Here is a 23,305-nt window from a genome sequence, read left to right as displayed (position 1 = left end):
ATCTCCATTCCCAGCCTACTCTTTGGGCCAGGCAGAAGTTGTATTTGCTGGTTCTCCGAACTACTCAAAATTTCTGCTACCGGTTCTCCAGAATCGGTCAGAACTTGCTGAATTTCACCCCTGGGTGGGGGATTGTCAAAGAGTTCTGCAGAGCAGTCACAATCCGCCCTGCCTCTTTTTAATGTGTATCTTACAAGTAGTCCTCACCTTGCGACCATGGAGCTGTTCCTAAGCAAGACCCTGGTTAAGTGAATTTTACGACCTTCTTTTGCCACAGCTGTTAAGTTCATCACTGCAGTCGTTAAGTTAGTAGCACAGTCGTTAAGTGAGTCTGGTTTCCTCATTGACTTTGCTTGTCAGAAAGTCACAAACAGCGATGACATAACCCTGGGACACCGCAACCACCGTCATAAATACCAACCAGTTGCTAAACATCTAAATTTTGATCCTGGGACCACAGGAATGAATGCTGCAACATGTGAAGTGTGTCAAGTACATGGGGGGGGGGGGGAACGGTCATAAGTCCCTTGTTTCTGTGCTGTTGTAATTTCGAACAGTCACTACATGAACTGTTATAAGTCGAGGACTACCTGCCTTAAGCGATTTCTCCCGCTCCCCTCCCCACCCTCTTGAACATCCCTGCCAGGCCCCATTGGCTCTCACCTGCCGAGAAGCCACGGGAAGCCAGCTACAAGTGGGGAGGGGCAACCAAGACTTTAAATTGGGGGGCGGTCGGGAAGCAAAGAAAAATAGAGGCAGCCGCTCTGCAACCTGGCGCCCGTTTCTTCAGGGCTAACGTAAGCGGAGCGCCTTCCCAGACCGAGAAGCCCACCTAAAACCTTCCCCGTTCACTGCGCAGCCTCTTTTTATCGCAAACGCCGCCGCGTCAATAGGAGGCCGGCACGACTCCCGCCCCACTCATCTCTCTCTGTCTCTCCTCTCTCTCTGTCCCCACCGGCGGCAACTATCTCCGGAGCCTCAGCGGAGCCAGCATCAGCTCACCGCCCGACGCAAGCCGACAGCCAGCAGCAGCGGCGGCGGCGGAGTCGGACTCTCCACGTGTCAGGGCGGGGCGAGGGGACGGCGAAGGCGGGGGCTGGCCGGAGCTGGGGCTGCGGAGCGCCAAGCACGGGTTCGGGCAGCTGGGAGCGGCTGCAGCATTGGCAGCGACCCGGTTTCTTTCGTCGCTCTCCTGCGCGCCAGCAGCCCGGCTGGCTGTCACCGCCGAGGTCAGGCGAGATGGGGCCCCTCAAGGAAAGCTGCAAGGTGAGACGGCGACCGGGGGGGGGGAGTATTGCAGGGAGGGAGAAAAGCCAGGTGTAGCCAGGTCTGGTTTCCAACCCGCCCGCCTGTATACCTATATACCCATTCGAGCCCAGAGGCACACGCGTACACACGTTCTTTGGAGCGGGCGGACGCGTGGATCCTAGGCAGAAGAGATCTCGGCTTCATCTCTCTCACACACACCCCGCCCAACCTCCGTCCACGCAAAAATGCCCTTCGAGAAGCGGCGTTAAATGCCGGGGAGGGGGACCACTCTCGTCACCCGCGATCCCGTGTTTGTCAGCTCCTCGATGGAAGACTGCATGGGATAGATGGATGAATGGATGGATGGATGGATGGATGGATGGATGATTTGGGATGGGGAGGGGAGGGGACTGCGGATCTTCTGCCCCCTTGTGTGCGGGGTAGAAGCTGAGCCTGTTCCCTCCCCAGCTGAAGGTATGCATCCTTCACACTAACCCTCCACCCCTCAATAAGGAGGCTGACATCATTTTCTGTGCCTCTGCCTCTGCTGCGGATCTTTTTCTCGAATGGGTGGGTGGGATCAAGCTCAAAAATAAATAACGTCAGCCCAAAGCTCAGAAAGGTACTTGGGGTGGGAGGAAGGGGAGTAGAGAATGAAGCTCAACCGTATTACATCAGCTCCAAGCTGGATTGTCTCCCACCCCTTTCCCGAAGTGGCTGAATCTTTTGGGATTCCGGGAAACCAGAGTGGTAGGGAAGAGATAATTGTGTTTTGAGCCCCTCTTCCAGATGATGCCTAGCATAATAAATTCATTACTGTTCCTCTCCAGGGGATGCTGGGCCTCTGAGTCTCTTATTCGGGAACATTTTTTTTTTTTGAAAGGTGAATGTATCTTCCTTTTTGGCATCTCTGACATTGGGGTTCTTTTCTTTTTTTTAAAGAATTTTTTTATTTTTTTATTTTCTTACATTAAGTATACATTCACATAATTGTTATTCTTCTTTACATTTATCATTTTCATACATTTATTATTTCATTTAATAAGTTATAATATACAGTTTGGGTTGCTTTATTTACCATCCCTTCCTCCTTTTTGTAACACCTCCTTGTTTTCCCTTTCTTTTCTCCCTCTCTCCCTTCTCTACTTCCTTCCTTCCTCCTCTCCTTCTCCTTCCTTCTTCCCTTACCTTTCTCCTACTCCTGTTCTTCCTCTTCCCCTTCCTACCCTCTCTCCTTCTCTTTCTCTCCCTTCCATCTTCCTCTCCTTACCTCTTTCTTCTCCCCCCATCTTCCTTTCATTCTCTCCTCCTCCTTCCTTTCTTTTTCTATTATTGTTGGTGTATATTTCAAAACTCAGTTTATATTTCCTTGGGATGGTATTTCCACCAACCCAAATATAATTTAGTATCATTTCTTGTTCCCTTACTTTCACTAGTCTACCCTAGTTATGTTTCCCCCCCTTTATATCGCACTTTTGGATATATACTTATATATTTAATATTTTCTTTTCTGTTTTCCCCCTTCTTCCCCCCCCCCTTTCCATTTTATAGAGTGTCGTCTGGGTGTTTTATCTTCTCCCTACTTTCTTGCTTTCTCTAGCCAATCGGGGGTTCATTTCTAAATAGATTCCCTTCAAAAGAAAACAAAGTCGAGACCAATTAATATAATGTGGGTTTTTTTTTGTTTTCCCGAGGTGAGTTGAAATATATGTGGATTTACTTCAGAAGAGCTAAAGGACAGTATGTTGATGAGATCCCTGAATAAACCCTAAGAGGTTTTTGGATGTTACAACAATTCTTTGCTCAGAGATTGACCATCAATTAAAAGCCACATCTTCAATTGGACCCCACTCGTGAGTGGTTCCTTATCAAACGTTCATAACTCAAGGATTGCTCTTGGCTTTGATCATGTGTCAAAAGATCCACTCCCAAGAATTAGAAAGAAATGACACTTGATTTAATGAAATAATAAATGAATGATTGATAATAACATTATAGTAATGATATATGATAATGATTGATTGATAAATTGAATGATAATTTGAAAAATGAATTGATGAAATAAAGACTAAGATTACAGAACTGTTACCCCGTTAGTTGAATTAAAATTTGGAGATAACTACTAGAGAAGCTGTTAACCATGGAAGCCCCTGAGTTTCAGCTTGTTGTTTGTTTATTCACTAATATGATAAACATGTTCATGGATCCCTTTTTCTGCAAATTTGTCATATTTATCAATTCTGAGTTGAGTTATTAAAGTATCCAGTGGCAATGCCAGAGTTATTAATAGAATGAATGCTTAATATCCACCTAAAATCAGTTCTAGTTGACCAGGGAGAAACACCAGGCCAACCTTACCCAATCTTGAAAATGTTAAACAAGATCAAGTGGAAAGAGAAAATACTAGCTCTAGAACCCGAACTGGGGAGTTGGGAAAACATCGTGAAAGCCATCATGGAGACTACCTTTTTACTGCTATGGAAAAAACAACTTGGATGTGTCAACAGGAGTCAAACTTAGCTCAAAGATTTACCTATGAGATTACTATGATAGATTATGAAACCATTTTGTTTCTAGCCTTAATCTCTCATGGGAACATCTAATACACCTGACAATATGATGCTCCTCAGGTGTGTTTGTCATAGTTGGACCTCTGTCTGAATGGTATTTGATAAGACAGTGTTTCTCAACCAGGACACCTTGAAGATGTATGGAACAACTCCAGCAAACACATGCTGGTTGGGGAATTCTGGGAGTTGAAATCCGCACATCTTCATGTTAATCACCATTCAGAATCTACTGAGCTAAGGAATCCACTGTGGGATACCAAATTGGGGAAGGCTGATTTAGCTGCATCTCTGAAATTTCAAAGATGTCTGAAAATGTTTAAGGATTGAAAGTGGCTCCTATAGATGGAAAACCTCATCCTGTTGCTGAGCCACAGCTTCTCTTTTTTTCTCTCTGAAGAAAATAAAGTTACTGCTTTAATAAAAATCATTAATTTAATTTTTAATTTTAATTTTATTAATTATTATTACAATAATTAATTCACAAAAGAAGATAGGGAACACAAAGACATACACACTGTTACAAGCAGCAGAAAGAAAAAAGGAGACAAGAAATACATATAGGAAATCATTCAGCCTAATCCTTAAACACATCGCTGTTTATTGATTGTACATTGATTGATTCAGTTACATTGATAGTAAGGAATTTGGTAAACTGAAAGCAAATGTATATTGGTGATTTAAAACAGTAAATTTGGAAATATTTGGCTTCCCAACACATAAAACTAGACTTCTTTGTCCCCCTCATTCCTGTTTTGATAAATCCATAATTCTTCATACATTGATAATTTTTTTAAAAAGGTACACTTTCTTTTAAAAGTATTCTTTTAAACCAAAATGGGATCTATCATGAGACAAAACTCATCATTTGAATAAGTGTATTGATGCTTAGTTTACACTTCCAATTAAATGAAGTTGTTTGCAAACTTTCTTAAACATTTTCTGGAATGTCCAGTAAATTAGAAGAAAAATGATAAATGAGATTCATTAAATAATCTATAAGACCATTATCAATGAATCAGTTTTTGTATTGCATTTGGATATTGCAATTGTTTATTTCAGATTTCTTGGAAATAACTAATACCCACATTTGCAATACTCTTTTGTGTATGAAAAATATAGATATGGCATCATCCAAACACAGAAAATATTGATCGTAATATGGAATTTTATCCAGTACATTTTGAAACAGTTGTAAAAATAATATCGTTTAACTGAAGATCAGAAGCCAATTCTAATTTTGGGCAATTCAAAAGCCACTATAATTCAGATATTGTCAAAAGCTGATCTGAAGTATTAATACCTCAAGCTGACCATAATTTCCATAACTATAATTTTCCAACTGGGATCTTTCAGGAATACAAGTTAGTCTTGGGAATAAGGATCAAAAATACATTTCTGTCCCAAATTCATTTATTTATATTTGGGTGCTCCCCAATTTCAAATCAACTCTGGGCTGTTTATAATATATTCAATTGTAAATAGTTAAAAACACTGCACAAAGTAAGTACCATAAATAAGATGTGTTATAGCCTCTGAGCCCCGGGACGCCCTGGCTCAGTGGTTAAGACGCTGAGCTTGTTGATCAGAAAGGTCGGCAGTTCAAATCCCGAGCGCTGCATAATGGACTGAGCTCCCGTTACGTGTCCCAGCTTCTGCCAACTTAGCAGTTCGAAATCATGTAAAAATGCAAGTAGAAAAATAGGGATCATCCTTGTTGGGAAGATAACAGCGTTCCATGCGCCTTCAGTGTTTACTCATGCTGGCCACATGACCATAGAGACATCTTTGGACAGCACTGGCTCTTCAGCTTTGTAACAGAGATGAGCACCGCCCCCTAGAGTCAGGAACGACTAGCACATATGTGTGAGGGGAAACTTTACCTTTACCTATATCCCCTCTATACCATGGGTGTCAAACATCTCATGATGTATCACAATGTTTTTCCCCTTCGCGGAGCTGGGGTGGGTGTGGCCAGTGTGTGATGCATCCGGCCCCCAAGCCACCAGTTTGACACCCCTGTTCTGTATATAATCATAGAGAAAAACATGTTCAAGAAGGGATTACATCCAACCTGGAAAACTGCCAGGGCTTTAAAGCTCTCTGGAAAATCATCAAAGTGAGAACACGTTAAAAAAAAATATGTGTGCACCAAATGTACCTTCCAGCCTTTAATATAAGAATGATTGGTGAATAGAGAGGGTGAAGTAGAGATAAATTGTCCCATAATGTTGAACAAGTCACACAATAATTTCCTAATTATGACCATAGTGTATGTTTCTTTTAATTTAATCATTGATATTTCATAGCAAAGTCAACATATTGTATATTCCCCTTGATAATGAGAAATGAATCAGTTATTATATCATGGCTGTAGAGTAGGTTTTAAAAATCTAGAAGGTTGACCTTTTTGTAAAAAAAATGCCAACTTTTAATATACTCTTAATCCATTTTAAAAAATTAGGAATACTTTTACATAGAAGTAATATTCATTTTTGGATTATATTTCTCCATAGAATTTATAGCTATTTATATATGATCAAAAACATCTTTATATCTACTAATATTTACAGAATTCAAGTACTCATTGAAAGCCAATTATTACAAATTGTTATAGCAATTATTAGAGTCTGTAAGAAGGATATGGAACTTCAGTTAATTGTAATCCGACAAATTATCAAACTGTAAATTTTGGTGTAGAAAAGTAGGTAGTTGTAATAAGATGTAATAAGATATAATGCAGTACAAGATGTATGAATTATATAGTAATCAATGCAAATACTGTTGTACTGAAAATTTCCTGTGTTTGAAAACAGGCCAGTTGTTTTAGCATTACAAATCAGAAGATAAAGCAGATATTTTACAAATTATGAAGTATCCTGCTAGATAAACAAATAATTTTTAATAACCCTAGCAAAGGAAATAGAATATAATGTAATAATTCAATTATAGTAAGAGGAGAATGCATACTTAGGCAAGATTTATTTCAAAACATGCCACTGCACCATATCAAAGGCCTTCTCTACATCCAATGATGAAGAACATTATCACTGGTTTCAATAGTTTTGAATGTGTTCTCAGAATGTAGTCTAAATATATTTATATGCATGCAAAAAGGCACTCATTGACCCCAATCCATATTGTTCACTGTTTTCAACAGGAGGGCTAATTGTACAAATTTTCATTGGATAAAATACGATGACAACGGCCATTCTGCTGATATCAGATTATTTGTTAGGACATGGGTATAAGAGGGTCTGGGAAACAGTAGGGACTGATAATCTGTAGAGATTCTCAGTCACCAGGTCATGGTTGTCACAAAGGTGATTTTTCAGGAGGCAACTGGACTTTCTTGTTTTTTCTTTTGAAGACTTTTCGCTTCTCATCCAAGAAGCTTCTTCAGCTCTGACAGGATAATGGGGAATGGAAGGATTTATACTCCTTGCAGACAGCTGGTCATTTGCATCCTTTTAGGGTCGTTGAAGCACTTGGAGTTTTATCTGTGTCCTCAGGGTCAGTTGAGTAGTGCTCCTGATTCCTGTAGTCTACATTTTTTTCCTCTGGAAATCCATTCCTATTGTCACACCATTCAAAGGGTGTTCATCCCAAACTGTATAGCTAAACATCTTTTAGATCCTTCCATTCCACACAATCCTGTCAGAGCTGAAGAAGCTTCTTGGATGAGAAGCAAAGTGTTTGCATAAGAAAAGAAAAAACAAGAAAGTCCAGTTGCCTCCTGAAAAAGCACCTTTGGGACAGTAGGGACTGATCCAACTTTCAATGGAAGAGAATATCTGTAGTTCTGATATCAACTATGGAATTCTCGGTGCTCCTTGAATGTGGTAGTTTGATTGCAGACCTTCCTAGCTAGGTAACATCATCTGTACGAGTGACACTACTTTCTTTTCCATTTAGAAGGATCACAAAATGCAGGACAAGGAGTTTTGCCGCAGCCGGATTCCTCGCCTGGTACTTCGGCCTCATCTCTCCCAGCAACATTTCCAATACCAGAAGGTGTCTCCAGCATCCGAATCCCCCTTTTCTGAAGAGGAAAGCAAAGAATTCAACCCTTTAAGCTCATCTGGAGGGTCTGCCAGGACAATCAGCAGCAACAGTTTTTGCTCAGGTATTAAAGAAAGAATGTACATCAGTTAGGATAAAATGGCTGTTTTTATAGTATCATTATTGAATGATATGCATATGTAAAAAATAAGCTAGGGTGGGGATGGGGGTGGTAATGCTGTCCTACCTACCAGGCAGTGGTGGGTTCCAGATCCCATTGCAACTGGTAGGGTGCCACAGGACCCAACGGCCACCACATGAATGCACGCAGCGCGCGTGAACATGCACAGCACACGCATGCATCCTTCCCTCCTGCAACGCTCCATGATGCCTTCACAATACTCCAGCTGCTCAGCAGAGCATCATGCAGGCGCTGTACGCTCCGTGTGGGTGCACGGAAGCACCGAAGAGCTCAAATACAGGTAAGGCTGGTGGGTGGGTGGTTGGGCCCTCCAGAGCACCGTACCGGAACAGTATCCAGTGCTCCTGGCAGGCACCGGTACTCCGGTACTGGGGCATACTGCCTGCAACCCACCACTGCCCCAACACCTGCCTCACCTTGCAGACCCACTTCTTCTGTGGCTGCTTGCCTGCATGCATTGCCCTGGCCTCCAATCCAGAGCTCTGTTATTGGCTGCAGAGGAATTTCCAGAATCTGACAGCAAAACGGAGGCTGGAGGTGATATGTGCGAGCAGCAGAAAGCAGCTGAAGAAGAAGTGTGCCAGCAGTGGGGCTGTTGGTACAGCCACTGCGAGGTGAGTCAGTAATTAAACATCCCCCCAAAACTCTGGCTTTTGGAAGTGTAAGCAAGTGCTATCAATGTTGCTATATTGAGATTGGCCTGCATAAAGCATCAATTTCATAGAAGGGAAAACTGGCCCAACTATTTATCATAGCAAGTCATTTGTCTAGGAATCTGGATACATGCCACAAGTTAAGAGCAGAGCCTTGAGATGCAGGCCAACAACTTTGAATCCAGCCATTTGGCCACAAAAAGTTATTTCACAGAAAGACAGATTTGTAAAGAGGTTGCACAAAATCTTGATTGCACAATAGAAATGAGATTTGAGCCTAGAAATAGTAAACCATCTCTTTGAAAGCACAAGTCTTTCTCTCATTTCGTGTAACCTTCCCTAAACACATACTAGTGATACCTCTCTGATAAGGTAAAGGTAAACGTTCCCCCACACATGTGTGCTAGTCAGTTCTGGCTCTAGGGGTAGTGCTCATCTCCGTTTCTAAGCTGAAAAGCCAGCGGTGTCTGTGGTCATGTGGCCGGCATGACTAAACGCCAAAGGCACATGTAGAGCTATAACTTTTCCACCAAAGTGGTCCCTATTTTTCTACTTGCATTTTTTACATGCTTCCAAACTGTTAGGTTGGCAGAAGCTTGGACAAATAACAGGAGCAATATGAGAGATTTGAACTGCTGAACTGCCGACCTTCTGATCAACAAGCTCAGCATCTTAGCCACTGAGCTACCGCAGCGCCTTAGGCATCATCTTTCTGATACCCATACTCAAACATGCATACATAGAACCTTTCACTTTTTCCTAACCCAACTCTCTCAGCTATTGGTCTTTCAGTCCCCACCATCCATAGACACCCCTGCCTATGGGCAAAACATTTGCTTGTCTATACTCATCCTTCTTTTTCATTGCATTTTTGCCATTCCGTATCTTTTTCTACATGGTTTTTCACCCATTGGTGCCAATGGCCTACTTAATGAAATTGTAAATACAAAAGACAGAAAATAATAATAACAATAAAAACAATAATAATAATACCGTGTTTCCCCAAAAATAAGACCTTTATTTTATTGTGTTTCTTTTGACCCCTGGCATAAATGTTTGGCCTTATTTTCAGAGAGGTCTTATTATTTTTGAGGTGCAGGAGGCAGCGAGTGGGGTCACCACATGGTTGCTGTTTTGTTGTGATATTTTCTGGGAGGGCTTATTTTAGCGGATGCGCTCAAAAGCTCAAATTGGGCTTATTATCCGGGGATGTCTTATTTTGGGGAAAATAGGGTGATGATGATGATGATGATGATGATGCTGCTGCTGCAAAATTTCACAAACTGACTACCTACAACGCCATGACTGTGTTGCTAAGATTATTCACTGGAAATTGTGCCAAAAGTTTAGATTTGAGTACAGCAAAAACCACTGGGAACATCAGGTTCAGAAGGTTTTAGAGAATGAGAAAGTCAAGATCTTGTGGGACTTCAGACTGCCAGGCACCTGGCCCACAACACACCTGACATAACAATAGTTGAAAAGAAAAAAAAGTATGGTTCATTGACATTGCAATACCTGGTGATGCACAAATTGAAGATAAACAGCAAGAAAAAAAATCACAAAATACTGAGACTTACAAATTGAGGTTGAGCGATTATGGAAAAAGAAAGCATGTGTTGTCCCAATTGTAATTGGAGCCCTTGGAGCAATACCTAAAGGGCTACCTCACTATTTGAAAATTCTAAATTTAACTGACTTGAACATTCTGATTCTACAAAAAAACGCCCTACTTGGAACAGCTTATATCCTTCAATGTTACCTTAACAGTTCCTAGGTCCTTGGTTAGGACTCCAGCTGTTAAGCTACCAACCAGCCCCAAAGGCTGTGAATCTTACTAAAGATAACAACAACAACAACAACAACAACAATTCCTGATAATTCCTTCCTACAACCAACAGGAAGGTAAGCCTCTTTCCTCCCTCCATTCCTGATCCTCCTTCCTACCATCAAAACAAGAAGGTAGGCCTCTTTCCTGCCATGGCTGGGCCTGGCCGGCTATCTGGTGCAGTTCCTACAGTTATGATATTATCATCCTTGAATCAGTAGTGGCTTAGCAGTGAGAACCAACCCAGGCACCTACCATCACTAATGATGAGGAGAAATCAACAAAATTCCACTTTGGATCGGTCATCGCCCGGGTCAACAAGGACCATGTCAGATGCTATGGCTCCTGGACATCTGTCGAAAAAGGGGCTACAGGGCTCAGTTGTTACTGCCAGGGAACCAGGGCGTGCAACTGCAAAGCAATTGGAACCAAAGCGCAAAACTTATACAACCGAAGATAATCAACAAATCCTCAAATATTACTACCAGGTAGAACCAACAGCCAAAAAAGAATGATGCAACTGTGGAAGGAACAATACCTGGAAAGTGACATAAGTGAACAAAGATTAATGGATCAAAGGCGCTTCATCATCCGTAATAAAGCTGAAATGCAACATCTCAAAATATTGGCTAAAAAGAAAACAACAAGTAATGATGAACAAGCTGAAGAAATTGGTCCAACACCTGAACAAATTGACCAGCCAGTGGAAGAAACAAACATACAGGATGAAAACCCTCCTGTGCAACAACTTGAAAATGTAGAGCTAAGTAATCTAGCAAAAATGCTGAAAGAAAAAATTGAAAACCACATCAAAGAAAATGTAGAAAGAAAAAGACTGCCTATCATTTGCGAAGGGCATAGCAAACGAGTGAAAAATCTGTTAACTGCCGTGAACAACTTTTTAACTTCCATCCCATCCAGCACACTATATGAAACCAACCAATTAATGTATAGTACAGCTGTCACTATAACTGCAGAACTAGGTTATAAAATGCCAAGAAAAGAAACCCACTGGAACACCAAAGTGGAAACCTCCACTTGAAAATAAAATTTAAAAACTACGAGGGGATATCAGCAATCTGAAGTTCTTAAAAGAAGGAAAACTAAAGAGCAAAACATAGTTTACACAAAATAGTTTGCACAAAAAATACAACCTGGAGGAAAAAACAATAATGGAAATTATGGAAGAACTAAAACAACGTGCAATAGCAACAGCAAGGAAAATTGAAAGATACGAAGGACGAATAAAACAATATCATGAAAATGTCCAGTTCAGAAGAAACCAACACTTCTTCTGCCAGTCCCTTGATGAAAATCGAATCCAAACTAATATTCACCCATGTAAAGAAAAAACTTTGAACTTTTGGAAAGAACTGTGGGAAAACCCAGTGGAATACAACAACACTGTCTCCTGGATCAAAGATATTCAACAAAAAAAACAACACAAAACAAGATGGAAAATATTGTAATAAAAACTGACATGGTAGCAAAACAAGCAAAGAAGGTCAAGAACTTGAGTGCACCTGGCCTGGATGAACTGCATGGATACTGGCTAAAACACCTGACAAGCCATCATCACATGGCCACTCAATTTGATCAAATGCTTCAAAATGCAACATGAAAAATGGTTAACAGCTGGCCGAACATACTTGATAATGAAAGATCCAGAAAAAGGCACAGAACCCAGCAACTATCGCCCAATTACAAAAATCCAATGACAACCCAAACTGCCGACTTTGAAATATCAAAGTCGAAACTGTTTCACATTTAATATGTGAATGCAGCAAAATTGCACAAACTGATTACAAAGCTAGACGTGACCGAGTTGCTAAATTAATCCACTGGCCATTATGTAAAAAATATGATTTACCTGTATCCAGAAAGTCATGGGAACATAAAATGGAAAAAGTTATCAAAAACGAGAAGGTGAAGATCTTGTGGGACTTTCGAATACAAACGGTTCATCATTTGGAGCACAACACGCCAGATATCATGGCTGTAGAGGGCCAAAATGTACAGTTTATTGATATCGCTATTCCTGGAGATGCCAGAGTCAAAGAAAAAGAACTAGAAAAAATAATGAAATATCGCGACCTGGCCATCGAAACTACACGGCTATGGATGAAGCATGTAACAGTGATATTCATTGTCATTGGGGCACCTGGCACCATGTCCAAGAATTTTACAAGACACATCAACAAATTGCAGCTTCCTGCAATAACATCAGCGGAACCGCAAAAAACAGTGCTACTCAGAACATCTTATATTTTAAGAAGGTACTTGGTTGATACCTAGGACGCTGGCAGCAACCCGTATCAACCATTAGCACCAGTCACTGGTATCTGTAATGCATTTTTGAATGTTCAGTTGGCTGAGATTCATGTTTAATGAATAAAGTATATATACTAATGCTAATGCTAAGATAATAATAATAATAATAATAATAATAATAATAATAATAATAATAACAACAATAATAATAATAATATGCTTAGAAACAACTAGCATTAGCAAAAATATTACATCCTTTACTGAAAAGGCGATGAAACAATGGAGAACTGAGTTGGCAGTAGCGAATGAGAACTACGGAATGGTTAATATCAAGCGAGGAATTTTCCAGGGTGATTCACTTTCACCTCTTCTCTTCATCATCGCGATGATCCCACTATCAGTAATCTTTAAAAAAATGAAATTAGGCTACCAAACAGCCAAAAAAGCTGAAAAAAATTCTCATTTATTATATATGGATGATTTGAAACTCTATGGAAAGTCAGAAATAGAAATCCAATCACTGACAAACACAGTCCGAGTATTCAGCACCGATATTTCAATGCAGTTTGGCATGGAAAAATGCGCCACTGTATCCATAAAAAGGGGCAAAAGCACTACATGTGAGGGAATTGAAATGCCCAATGGCAAACTAATTAAATGCAGTGGAAATGAAGCCTACAAATACTTAGGCATTCTGCAGTTAGATAACATCAAGCATGGAGAAGTAAAAACTATTGTCAGGGGAGAGTACACCATCAGAGTTAGGAAAATTTTGAAATCTAAATTGAATGGTGGAAATACAATCAAGGCCATAAATACCTGGGCAATACCAGTTATAAGATACACAGCTGGCATAGTTAAACTGGACACAAGCTGATTTGGACCTTTTGGACCGAAAAACCAGGAAACTAATGACAATGCACTACAGTTTACATCCACGTGGTGATACTGATAGACTTTACCTGCCCCGAAAATCAGGTGGCAGAGGATTATTACAAGTGAAGCAAATAGTTGAAGAAGAAAAACACACACTGGCTGATTATTTAAAAGAAAGTCAAGAACATCTATTAATCGAAGTAAAGAACAAAAATCTATTGAAGGTCCAACAGACGAAACAAGAATACAGAAAAGATGTGATAAAATCAAGAATGGAGAGTTGACAGAACAAAGCACTGCATGGCCAATTTCTGGAAAAAATAAAAGATAAAGTGGACAGTGAACAAACTTGGTTATGGTTAACAGCAGGTACATTAAAGAAAGAAACAGAGTCACTAATCCTGGCTGCGCAAGAACAAGCTATCCGCACAAATGCCATTAAGGCCAAAATCGAAAAATCCTCTGATGATGCCAAATGCAGACTTTGCAAAGAAGCTGATGAAACTGTTGATTACATACTCAGCTGCTGTAAAAAAAATCGTGCAGGCTGATTATAAATTGCGGCACAATTCAGTAGCACAAATGATCCATTGGAATTTGTGCAAAAATTATGTTAAAACAGCAACAAACTGGTGGGAACATAAACCTGAAAAAGTCACTGAAAATCAGTTGGTCAAGATCTTGTGGGATTTTCGCATACAAACAGACAAAATACTGGCACATAATACACCAGACATCACACTGGTTGAGAAAAATAAGGTTATAATCATAGACATCGCAATACCAGGTGATAGCAGGGTTAACGAGAAGGAACACGAAAAAATCACAAAATATCAGGACTTAAAAATCGAAATTCAACGATTATGGTACAAACCAGCAGTGGTAATTCCAGTGGTAATTGGCACACTGGGTGCTATTCCAAAAGCACTGGAATTACATTTAAAACAGATAAAAATTGACAAAATCACCATCAGTCAAATGCAAAAAGCCGCACTGCTTGGATCTGCACGCATATTACGAAAATACGTTATGACGTCCTAGGCCCCTCGGTGGGACCCGACTAGTAACCAGTGCCAAATCCGGCGAAACAACTGGCCGCTGTGATACAATTGTATAATAATAATAATAATAATAATGTACTTGATTGATACCTAGGACGCTGGCAGCAACCCGTATAAGCCATTAGCAGCACTCAATGGTATTTGTGATGCATTTTTGAATGTTCAGTTCAGAAAAAGGGCACTCATTCCCTTTTTCCTGACCTCTCATTGCAGGGACCCCTTTCTTTTGCCAGTAGGAAAGTGCGGGCTTCCCACTGTGCCAAAAAACCAAACCATTTCTCTCCTTTCACTTCTCAGTCAGTTGACTGAGTTTCATGTTTAATGAATAAAGTATATAATAATAATAAATAAATATTCAAATGTTACTTTAACTGATCAATGTTGCCACCTTGGATAAAAAGCACTGCTCTATCCAAGAATTTCAAATATTGAACTATCAAGGCCATAAAAACTTAACTATTTATAGAGTCACTTGGGGCTATTGTTCCATTCTTTGCCAATTAAACTTATGGAGAATCAGTTGGTTTGGTGAGTGATAACAATCGCTTGATGTGTCAAAAACATGTTTCCCAAGGGGCACAGCTTGTTTATTGCTTCCTTCTTTCAAGGGCTGTTATGCTTCAGTACCTGCAATAGAGCTAAAATCATTGCTGATGAGATGTTCCATTGGCTAAAATCATGTGTTTGCTGTTTTGAGTTAGTAGACAATTATTTTAGAATCTGCCTGAAAAGGTGGCATAGCTCTTCCACAAATGTTGCTGGGTGTTTACGCATTGTCGACAGCTGCTTGATGTTTTTCAGTCAGACTGTATAAAATATGTGGCTTGTTTAGCCTTTACCAGCTTAATAGATTGCATATTGTCCTTCCTGGATGAGAGATCAAGGTTGCTGTCCAAGCGACCAGAAGGGCATCAGGATGGAAGGAATTACGAATTTCTGATTTTATAATCTGTTAATGCTGTTTAACTTATTTAACTCATTAACATTGATGATCCTCCAGAAACAAATTCTAACCCATGTGTGAGTCAATGATCAAATCTGTCAGCATAGTTGATTCTGGTAGCTGTAGTGTGCAAATGAGAGAATAGAATAGAATAGAATAGAATAGAATAGAATAGAATAGAATAGAATAGAATAGAATAACAGAGTTGGAAGAGACCTTGGAGGTCTTCCAGTCCAACCCCCTGCCTAGGCAGGAAACCCTACACCATTTCAAACAAATGGTTATCCAACATCTTCTTAAAACTTCCAGTGTTGGAGCATTCACAACTTCTGGAGGCAAGTTGTTCCACTGATTAATTGTTCCAACTATCAGGAAATTTCTCCTTAATTCTAAGTTGCTTCTCTGTTTGATTAGTTTCCACCCATTGCTTCTTGTTTTACCCTCAGGTGCTTTGGAGAATAGTTTGACTCTCTCTTCTTTGTGGCAACCTCTGAGATATCAGAACACTGCTATCATGTCTCTCCTAGTCCTTCTTTTCATTAAACTAGATATACCCAATTCCTGCAATCGTTCTTTATATGTTTTAGCCTCCAGTTCCCTAATCATCTTTGTTGCTCTTCTCTGCACTCTTTCTAGAGTCTCCTCTAGAATATCCTTCTGTTCTTTGTAGATGTTTGGAAGGGTGCTGCAGTGGATTCAGTTTCTGAAAGGTCCTTTAGAACACAGTCATAATACCTGTCAGTAGCATATTTAAAAATGTATAACTGTGATCTTGTGATCCTGCAGAAAGGACAACTGCATTGCAAATAGATGCTTGTTTGCATTCCTGGGTCTTCAAAGCTCATTTTGGAGATTAGAATCAAATATCTACATAGCTTTAAAGCTTAGGCAAGGATGGATAATGAATGGTTCCCTGGCTAGTATTGAATGTCGAACTTCCAGCAAACCTAACCAACATGTTAGAAACAGGTAGGATGAGTTTATATTTCACTGACATAAAGAGCACTACAGGTTGTCCAGTCCTGGATTAGTGGATTAGAACTGGAGAATGTATAGTTCAATCCAACGTCACCATGAAGTTTACTGAGAAAATCTCAGTCTCACCTGCCTTACATGGTTGCTATGAGGATTAATTTGGAGACGAGAGCATTATGTGATATCTTGAGATATTTGAGGATGAACAGAAAGCTATACCATACACAATATGGCAAAAGGCATTTTTCTACAATAACAACCTAGCAAAGAGTACTGGCTCTATACAAGTAAGATTTGGAAGGTCTTGCCAAAGGAGAAGATGTGACAAAAGAGAAGTGATTCTTTAATTATGTATGTTGCAAGTATACGTAGTTTTCTGTCCCTTTAATTGCAATGGCTTCTACCAAAGAATGTAAGGGTGAATAAAGGTGATGGAAATTCCAAACAAGTCCCGACGGGAATTCTTCAGAAAGAGCAATGGATACTAAATAATTCCTGGTAGTGGAAATGTGTGCTAGATTGAATCTAGCAAAACATTGCATCTCCTAGTACAAAGTTGCTTGAAGAAAATGCTTACCTTCCAGAGGTGGAGTGGAGAGAGAATGGAGATTTTACAGTATCCTCCCCCTGCCATGCCCACCAAGCCACACCCACCAAGCCACGCCCACCAATCCAAGCCACATCCACAGAACCGGTAACAAATTTTTTTGAATCCCACTATCTTTACCTTCTCAAAGAATTCATCCGAGGCCTGGGTGACTGTTTAGCCTTCTGAATTGACGCAAACCAGTTGAGATCAAATGAGTCTAAATCAATTCAAACCGATCTGGATGCTTTCCACATACAGTATCTTTTAAAGATCATTATTATTATGAATCAAAACTGGTCCAATCAGAGATATCTTCTGAACTAATTTGGACATTCAAATTTTTTCAAATCAACATGAACATTCTAATTTAATCAAATGCCATTAATTTGATTCTGTGATAGCAACCTATTTTTCAGTAGTCCAGTATAGAAAATACATTGCAAGTAATGCTTCTTTTTTTTTTAGTATTCCATGAAATTCAAATTAGGATAGCAGTATTTCCAGAACATGTACCATTTGACTTTGAATAATATAGACTATTGTCTATCACTAACAGAAAAGCATACTTGATGAATATGAACGACGTCCATGCATAAGCATAACATCATAAATCTTGCAAAATGATTACTATGGCTTCAAATGAGAGGTACACATAAACTAAAATTAAGATTACTTAAAACATATCCAATTATCTAGACAGATGTGCTGTAAGAATATGAGACAATCATGCCATTCGCTCCCAGTCTAGATAATTGCTTCAGATGGTAATGTTTCTGTGACAGAATGCAAATTGTTTGCTTATACTTTGAAATTTGCTAGCTAATTATCACATTATGATGCTTTCAGCCACTGAACCAAATAGTTATCTCTGCCCGGCAATCAATCTAGATTAACTCATCACAGTTCTAGAATAAAAGAAATATTTTCAATTGCTGAGCAATGTTATAAGCTGCCTTTGTATCTTGCTGAATATAGGGTTGCATTGTCCTAGGTATTTGTGTAATAGAGGGAAGCAGTTCTAAATTTTAATAGAAGAACAGTCAGAGCTGGAGGGCAGAGTTAAATGTGTCATCAGTTTGGAACATTTTACGCTCCCAAAAGAAACATAAGTGTAGCTCTCTCCCTCTTGAATTCTATTGCCCCCTATCTAGTGCCAATTTAGCTTTGACTGTTAGTTACAAGATTCTTATGTATAGGTAGCAATAATAAACTCTTCTGGGCTTTGAATTAAGTGAATTCTCCTGGTTATTTATGCCTGACAATTTTAGCATCACACATTGTTGTCTCATCTGTATCTCATGCTATTTCAGTTCTAGTCCTGAGGATATGGCTTCAGGCAATGCTTTTTAGAGGAAGTAACTGCTGAATTATGTAACTGAAGGTTTGCTTGACTTGCATTTTTATATCTATTCTTTGGCAGGTGACCTCATAAGTAACTGTGGCCTATACATGAACAAAAAGGATAAAAATAAGATTGGCTTGTAAAATGTTGCTCATGAAGATGTTTAGAGGAAGTATTTAGCATTTTGAATAAAGTCCTCCATCTATCCCCAACATGTTAACCACTAAAGCAGGGGTCTCCAAACTTGGGAACTTTAAGATTTGTGGACTTCAACTCCCAGAAGTCCACAAGTCTTAAAGTTCCCAGGTTTGGAGACCCCTACATTAAGGTATTGGAATGACACTCTCCAGAATGCCCAGCCATCACTATGTTGACTGGCAGCCATCACTATGTTGACTGGCAGCTCTGATACTTATAGACCGAACCATTTAAGTAGTATCAAAAGGGATCTGCAACTGATGGAAAAAGAAAGCAAGCATATAGTAATCAAAATCAAGAGATAGCAGCAGGTGAATTAACTCAGGGGTGCCCAACCTTTAGGCCACAGCCCACTAGTGGGTTCTGAGTGGGTTGTGAGCTTTTTGCCTCAGAAATGGTGAGAGAAAAGATCAGGGCTGTGATCCGACCGGTTTAAGAACCAGGTTTGCTTCCTGCATGCATCTGATGCATCAGACCCACGTGTGCGCAGTTTACAGGAAAATCACCTTCCGCGTGAGGAAAAGAGCTGAGGGATGGCAATCCACCCTGGCACACCCATCAGCTGGGCTTCAGAAAAGGGAATATAGGTGAGTATAGCACAGGGGTGAGCAGGCGGGCCCAGCTGAAAGTCGGAGTGAAACGGTTTGCTCCCAACTGATAGTTGGAGTTACCGGTTGGCCCGAACCAGTCCAAACTGGTAGAATCCCACCCCTGGAGCAGATGTCTGTGTGCACACACAGGCATCCCTTCTTGCACAAGAGGCAGGCAAGTGCTTGCATGCATGCTCCATTTGCATGAGTGGCAGGCACACATGCATACCTCGCGCAAATGGAGTAGTCCATACACACACTTGCCAACTGCTCACACAGAGTCATCCCCCTCCCCCAGCACCAGTCAGCAAAACCAGAAAGGTTGTAGAAAACTCTTAAGACTCAAGAAGCTTTATAGGAGCCAGGGAAGGGTGAAAACAGCCTCCCTCCCCCCCCCCGAGGCTCTCCAGAGGCTTCAGGGACCTTCGGGAGGCTTCCCTGAAGCCTCCAGAGGGCAAAAAACAATCCTACGAGCAAACCAAAAGTCACTTCTGGTTTGCTCGTAGGGTCGGTTTAATCCTCCGGAGGCTTCAGGGAAGCCTCCCGAAGGCCCCTAAAGCCTCAGGAGGGCTTAAACCGACCCTACGAACAAACCGGAAGTCCATTCCTGAACTTCCAGTTTGCCCACAGGGCCGGTTTTTTACATTCCAGAGAGAAGCTCCTGAAGCCTCGGGGGGGGGGGCATGTCCTCCCCAAGCTCCTATAAAGCTCTGGAGCCTGGGGAGGATGAAAAATGGCTTTAAAAAAGGCTGAACATGTGCGCGCTGGTCAGCTGACAGGGCAACGTTTCACGTGCCCTGACAAATGGCTCCGCTTGCCACCTGTGCCCATCTTTGCCCATCTCGGCTCTAAGTTAACTGATTGTGTACAGACTTACAACCACAATTGAGTCCAAACTTTATGTTGCTAAGGAGACCGGGGTTAAGTGAGTTTTGTCCCATTTTATGATCTTTCTTGCCATATTTCTTACGTGAATCACTGCAGATGTTAAGTTATAACACAGTTGCTAATTGAATCCAGCTTCCCCATTGACTTTACTTGTTAGAAGGTTGCAAAATGTGACTTTCTGACCCTGGGACACTGCCACCGTCATAAATATGAGTCAGTTGCCAAGTGTCTGAATTTCGATCATGTGACCATGGAGATGCTGCAATGGTTTTAAGTGTGAAAAATGGTCATAAGTCATGTTTTCTCAGTGCCATTGTAACTTTGGTCACTAAACAAATTGTTATAAGGCAAGGACAACAAGTAATGCATAAACCACAACTTGATCCAGGTGAACAAAAATCTTGGAAGGAACATTTCAAAACATTCTCTATCTTAATTAACTCATCATAACTAAAGTTGAAAAAAATCTTCTTACAGTATCCAAGTTACTGTGCTAGATGAGCGTTAAGGGTTATGGACATAGTTCTTATATTCTTGATCTTGCCAAGCTAGGTGAGACTTAACATGAGGAATGTGTACAAGATTGCAATTACAATTTGGACTTTTCTGCCTAGATGAAGTCTCTAAATAGGCTTTGGGATAAGCAGGGGTGTCAAACTCAAGGCCCAGGTGCTGGTTCTGGCCCGTGGGATGCTTGGATCTGGTCCACAGAACCACCCTGGAAAAAACAAAGGACCAGCCTGCGGTGCCTCTGTTGGGAAAACAGAGCCCAGGAGGGCCATGTGCAGCCCTCCTGAGCTGCAAAATAGAGCCCAGGAGGGCTGCAAAATAGAGCCCAGGAGGGCTGCAAAATAGAGCCCAGGAGGGCTGCAAATGGCCCTCCTGGGCTCTATTTTCATCAGTGAAAGATTGCAGGAGGCCACTGCAGCTGTAAACAGAGCACACAAGGGCCGTTTGCAGCCTTTCCAAGTTCCACTTTCACTGGCAGAGGTCGCAGGAAGCCATCACCGCCAAAAACAGAGCTAGGGAGCCTGTTTTCACTGGCAGAGTGCTCAGGCCACCACAGGTGCCCCCCCGACATGAGTGACAACAAGCTGGCCATGCCCACCATGGCCACGGCCACCCCAGCCTCCCAAGGTCAAACACAACCCTGATGTGACCCTCAATGAAATCGAGTTTGACACCCCTGGAGTAAAGGATGCTTCACTACACCCAGAATTGGTGTGTGCTGCAGAAGAGTTGACGTCCTGGTTTAATCTGTTTTTTTAGGTGGCTTCTGCTCTTCAAATAATGCTCTGATCACACAATGTGTCCACGCTTGAAACTTGATGCCAACTTTCTTGGCAGCATTTGCTAAGTCTCAGCTGGGCTGCAAAAGAGGTGTTGGTAGAAGGAACTATGCTAGGATATACTTGTTCGGGGGTGGGGGAGAAAATTGCCATTTTGCCAATTCTCCATGCATGTGAATCCCATTCACTAGATCTCACTAAAAACAAAGGAACAGACCCTTCCCAGCTGGGTATGAACATTCTGAAAAACTGAATAAATAGGAATTAGATACTCTTCTCTACCTCCTCCGCCCCTTTTCCACCCTTAGGTTTGGATTTCAGCTGCAGGATTCATATGTCATGCTGAGAAAAAACATTCACCAGAAACATTCAGCTGGCTTGTTCACTTCAGATTATTCTCCAGTATTAGCTCTGTTTTAATCCTAAATTGTGCAGCCACTTTGGAACCATTTTTCATGCAGATTGAGGCGTATTGACTACCTGAGCTTTAAAGTAGCTGTCCCGAATAGATGAAATAAAAAGGAAGTTCTGCCCATTTTGGAAAAGTTAAGCCATTTAACTTAAGGAATCCAGAATGAGAAAGCAAGACACTAAAGGAAATGTATTTAAATGTTCCAGCAATATAATATTGTGCATATGATCCCTAAACCTATTATTAATCTATCCCAGTAGATATTTACAATAAGATATGCAATATATTTTTGTTATGCTGCGTTCACTGTCTTGCAGATTAGTAATTTAATTTTAGCGAAGTAGCTGCACCTCAAAAATGGCACCCAACGTGATGCTTAGCGAATACACGAGATCCGCTTAATTCAAACTTTCAAACTTTAATGGAATTTGTATGCTGCCCATTCCCTAGGGACCCTAGTAATAATTTATAATTACAAAGAACGGGTTAATATTCACACGTGCATTTGCCAGACAGAGGTAATCCTTGTTTAGCAACTGCCTCATACCTCAATCATTCATAGTTACAGTGGTGATGAAAAAGTAACTTTGCCGTCAGTCCTCACATTTACAATTTTCACAAGTCTGTAAAGCAGATATGTCAAATTCAAGGCCCGTGGGCCGGATTTGGCCCATGGGGTGCTTAGATCTGGCCCGCAGGAACTGACCACAGCACCTCTGCCAGCGAAAACAGAGCTCATGAGGGTGGCCCTCCCGGCCTCCGTTTTCACTGACAGAGTGTTGCAGGAGGCCATTGTAGATGAAAACGGAGCCCGGGAGGGTCACGCACCCCCCCCCCCATGAGCTGTGTTCAGTGGTTCGAATCACTAGCACCACATAACGGAGTGAGTCCCCATTACTTGTCCCAGCTTCTGCCAACCTAGCAGTTCGAAGGCATGTAAAAATGCAAATAGAATAATAGGGACCACCTTTGGTGGGAAGATAACAGTGTTCTGTGCATCTTTGGCATTTAGTCATGCCGGCCACATGACTACGGAGATGTCTTCAGACAGCACTGGCTCTTTGGTTTTGTAGTGGAGATGAGCACCGCCCCCTAGAGCCGGGAACGATTAGCACATATGTGGAACGGGGACCTTTACCTATGTGTATATTGCCACAGAAGAACTCTGGGCATGGCAGCTCTCCAAATCAAATCAGTCAAGTAACAATTGGTGAAGCTGCTATTCGGAAGAAAGCCATTTCAGGAATGTCATCTCATCTTATCATGTCATCTAAATATTGACTTTTTAAAAGATGAAAGTTCTTAAGGGGTGTATATCTCATTGATTTGAACCTGCAGCACAAATGTATGTTTCTAGTAAAAAGTCATTGA

At 41.0% G+C, this 23,305-nt stretch overlaps 1 protein-coding gene across 1 annotated transcript in view; it reads left to right on the top strand.

Moving 5' to 3' along the window:
• Positions 1-1,151: 1,151 nt before the first annotated feature.
• SYBU (syntabulin) overlaps positions 1,152-23,305 on the top strand; it is a 61,367-nt gene continuing 39,213 nt past the window's right edge. Inside the window, exons 1-2 of the mRNA XM_032223387.1 lie at positions 1,152-1,266; positions 7,731-7,941. Of these exons, the coding sequence (XP_032079278.1) occupies positions 1,240-1,266; positions 7,731-7,941 (238 nt within the window). The 5' untranslated portion in view covers positions 1,152-1,239. The remainder of the gene's footprint in view (positions 1,267-7,730; positions 7,942-23,305) is intronic.

This window comes from Thamnophis elegans, chromosome 8, assembly GCF_009769535.1.
Source record: "Thamnophis elegans isolate rThaEle1 chromosome 8, rThaEle1.pri, whole genome shotgun sequence".
Taxonomy (NCBI): domain Eukaryota; kingdom Metazoa; phylum Chordata; class Lepidosauria; order Squamata; family Colubridae; genus Thamnophis; species Thamnophis elegans.
This window is presented reverse-complemented; position numbering and strand designations above follow the sequence as displayed.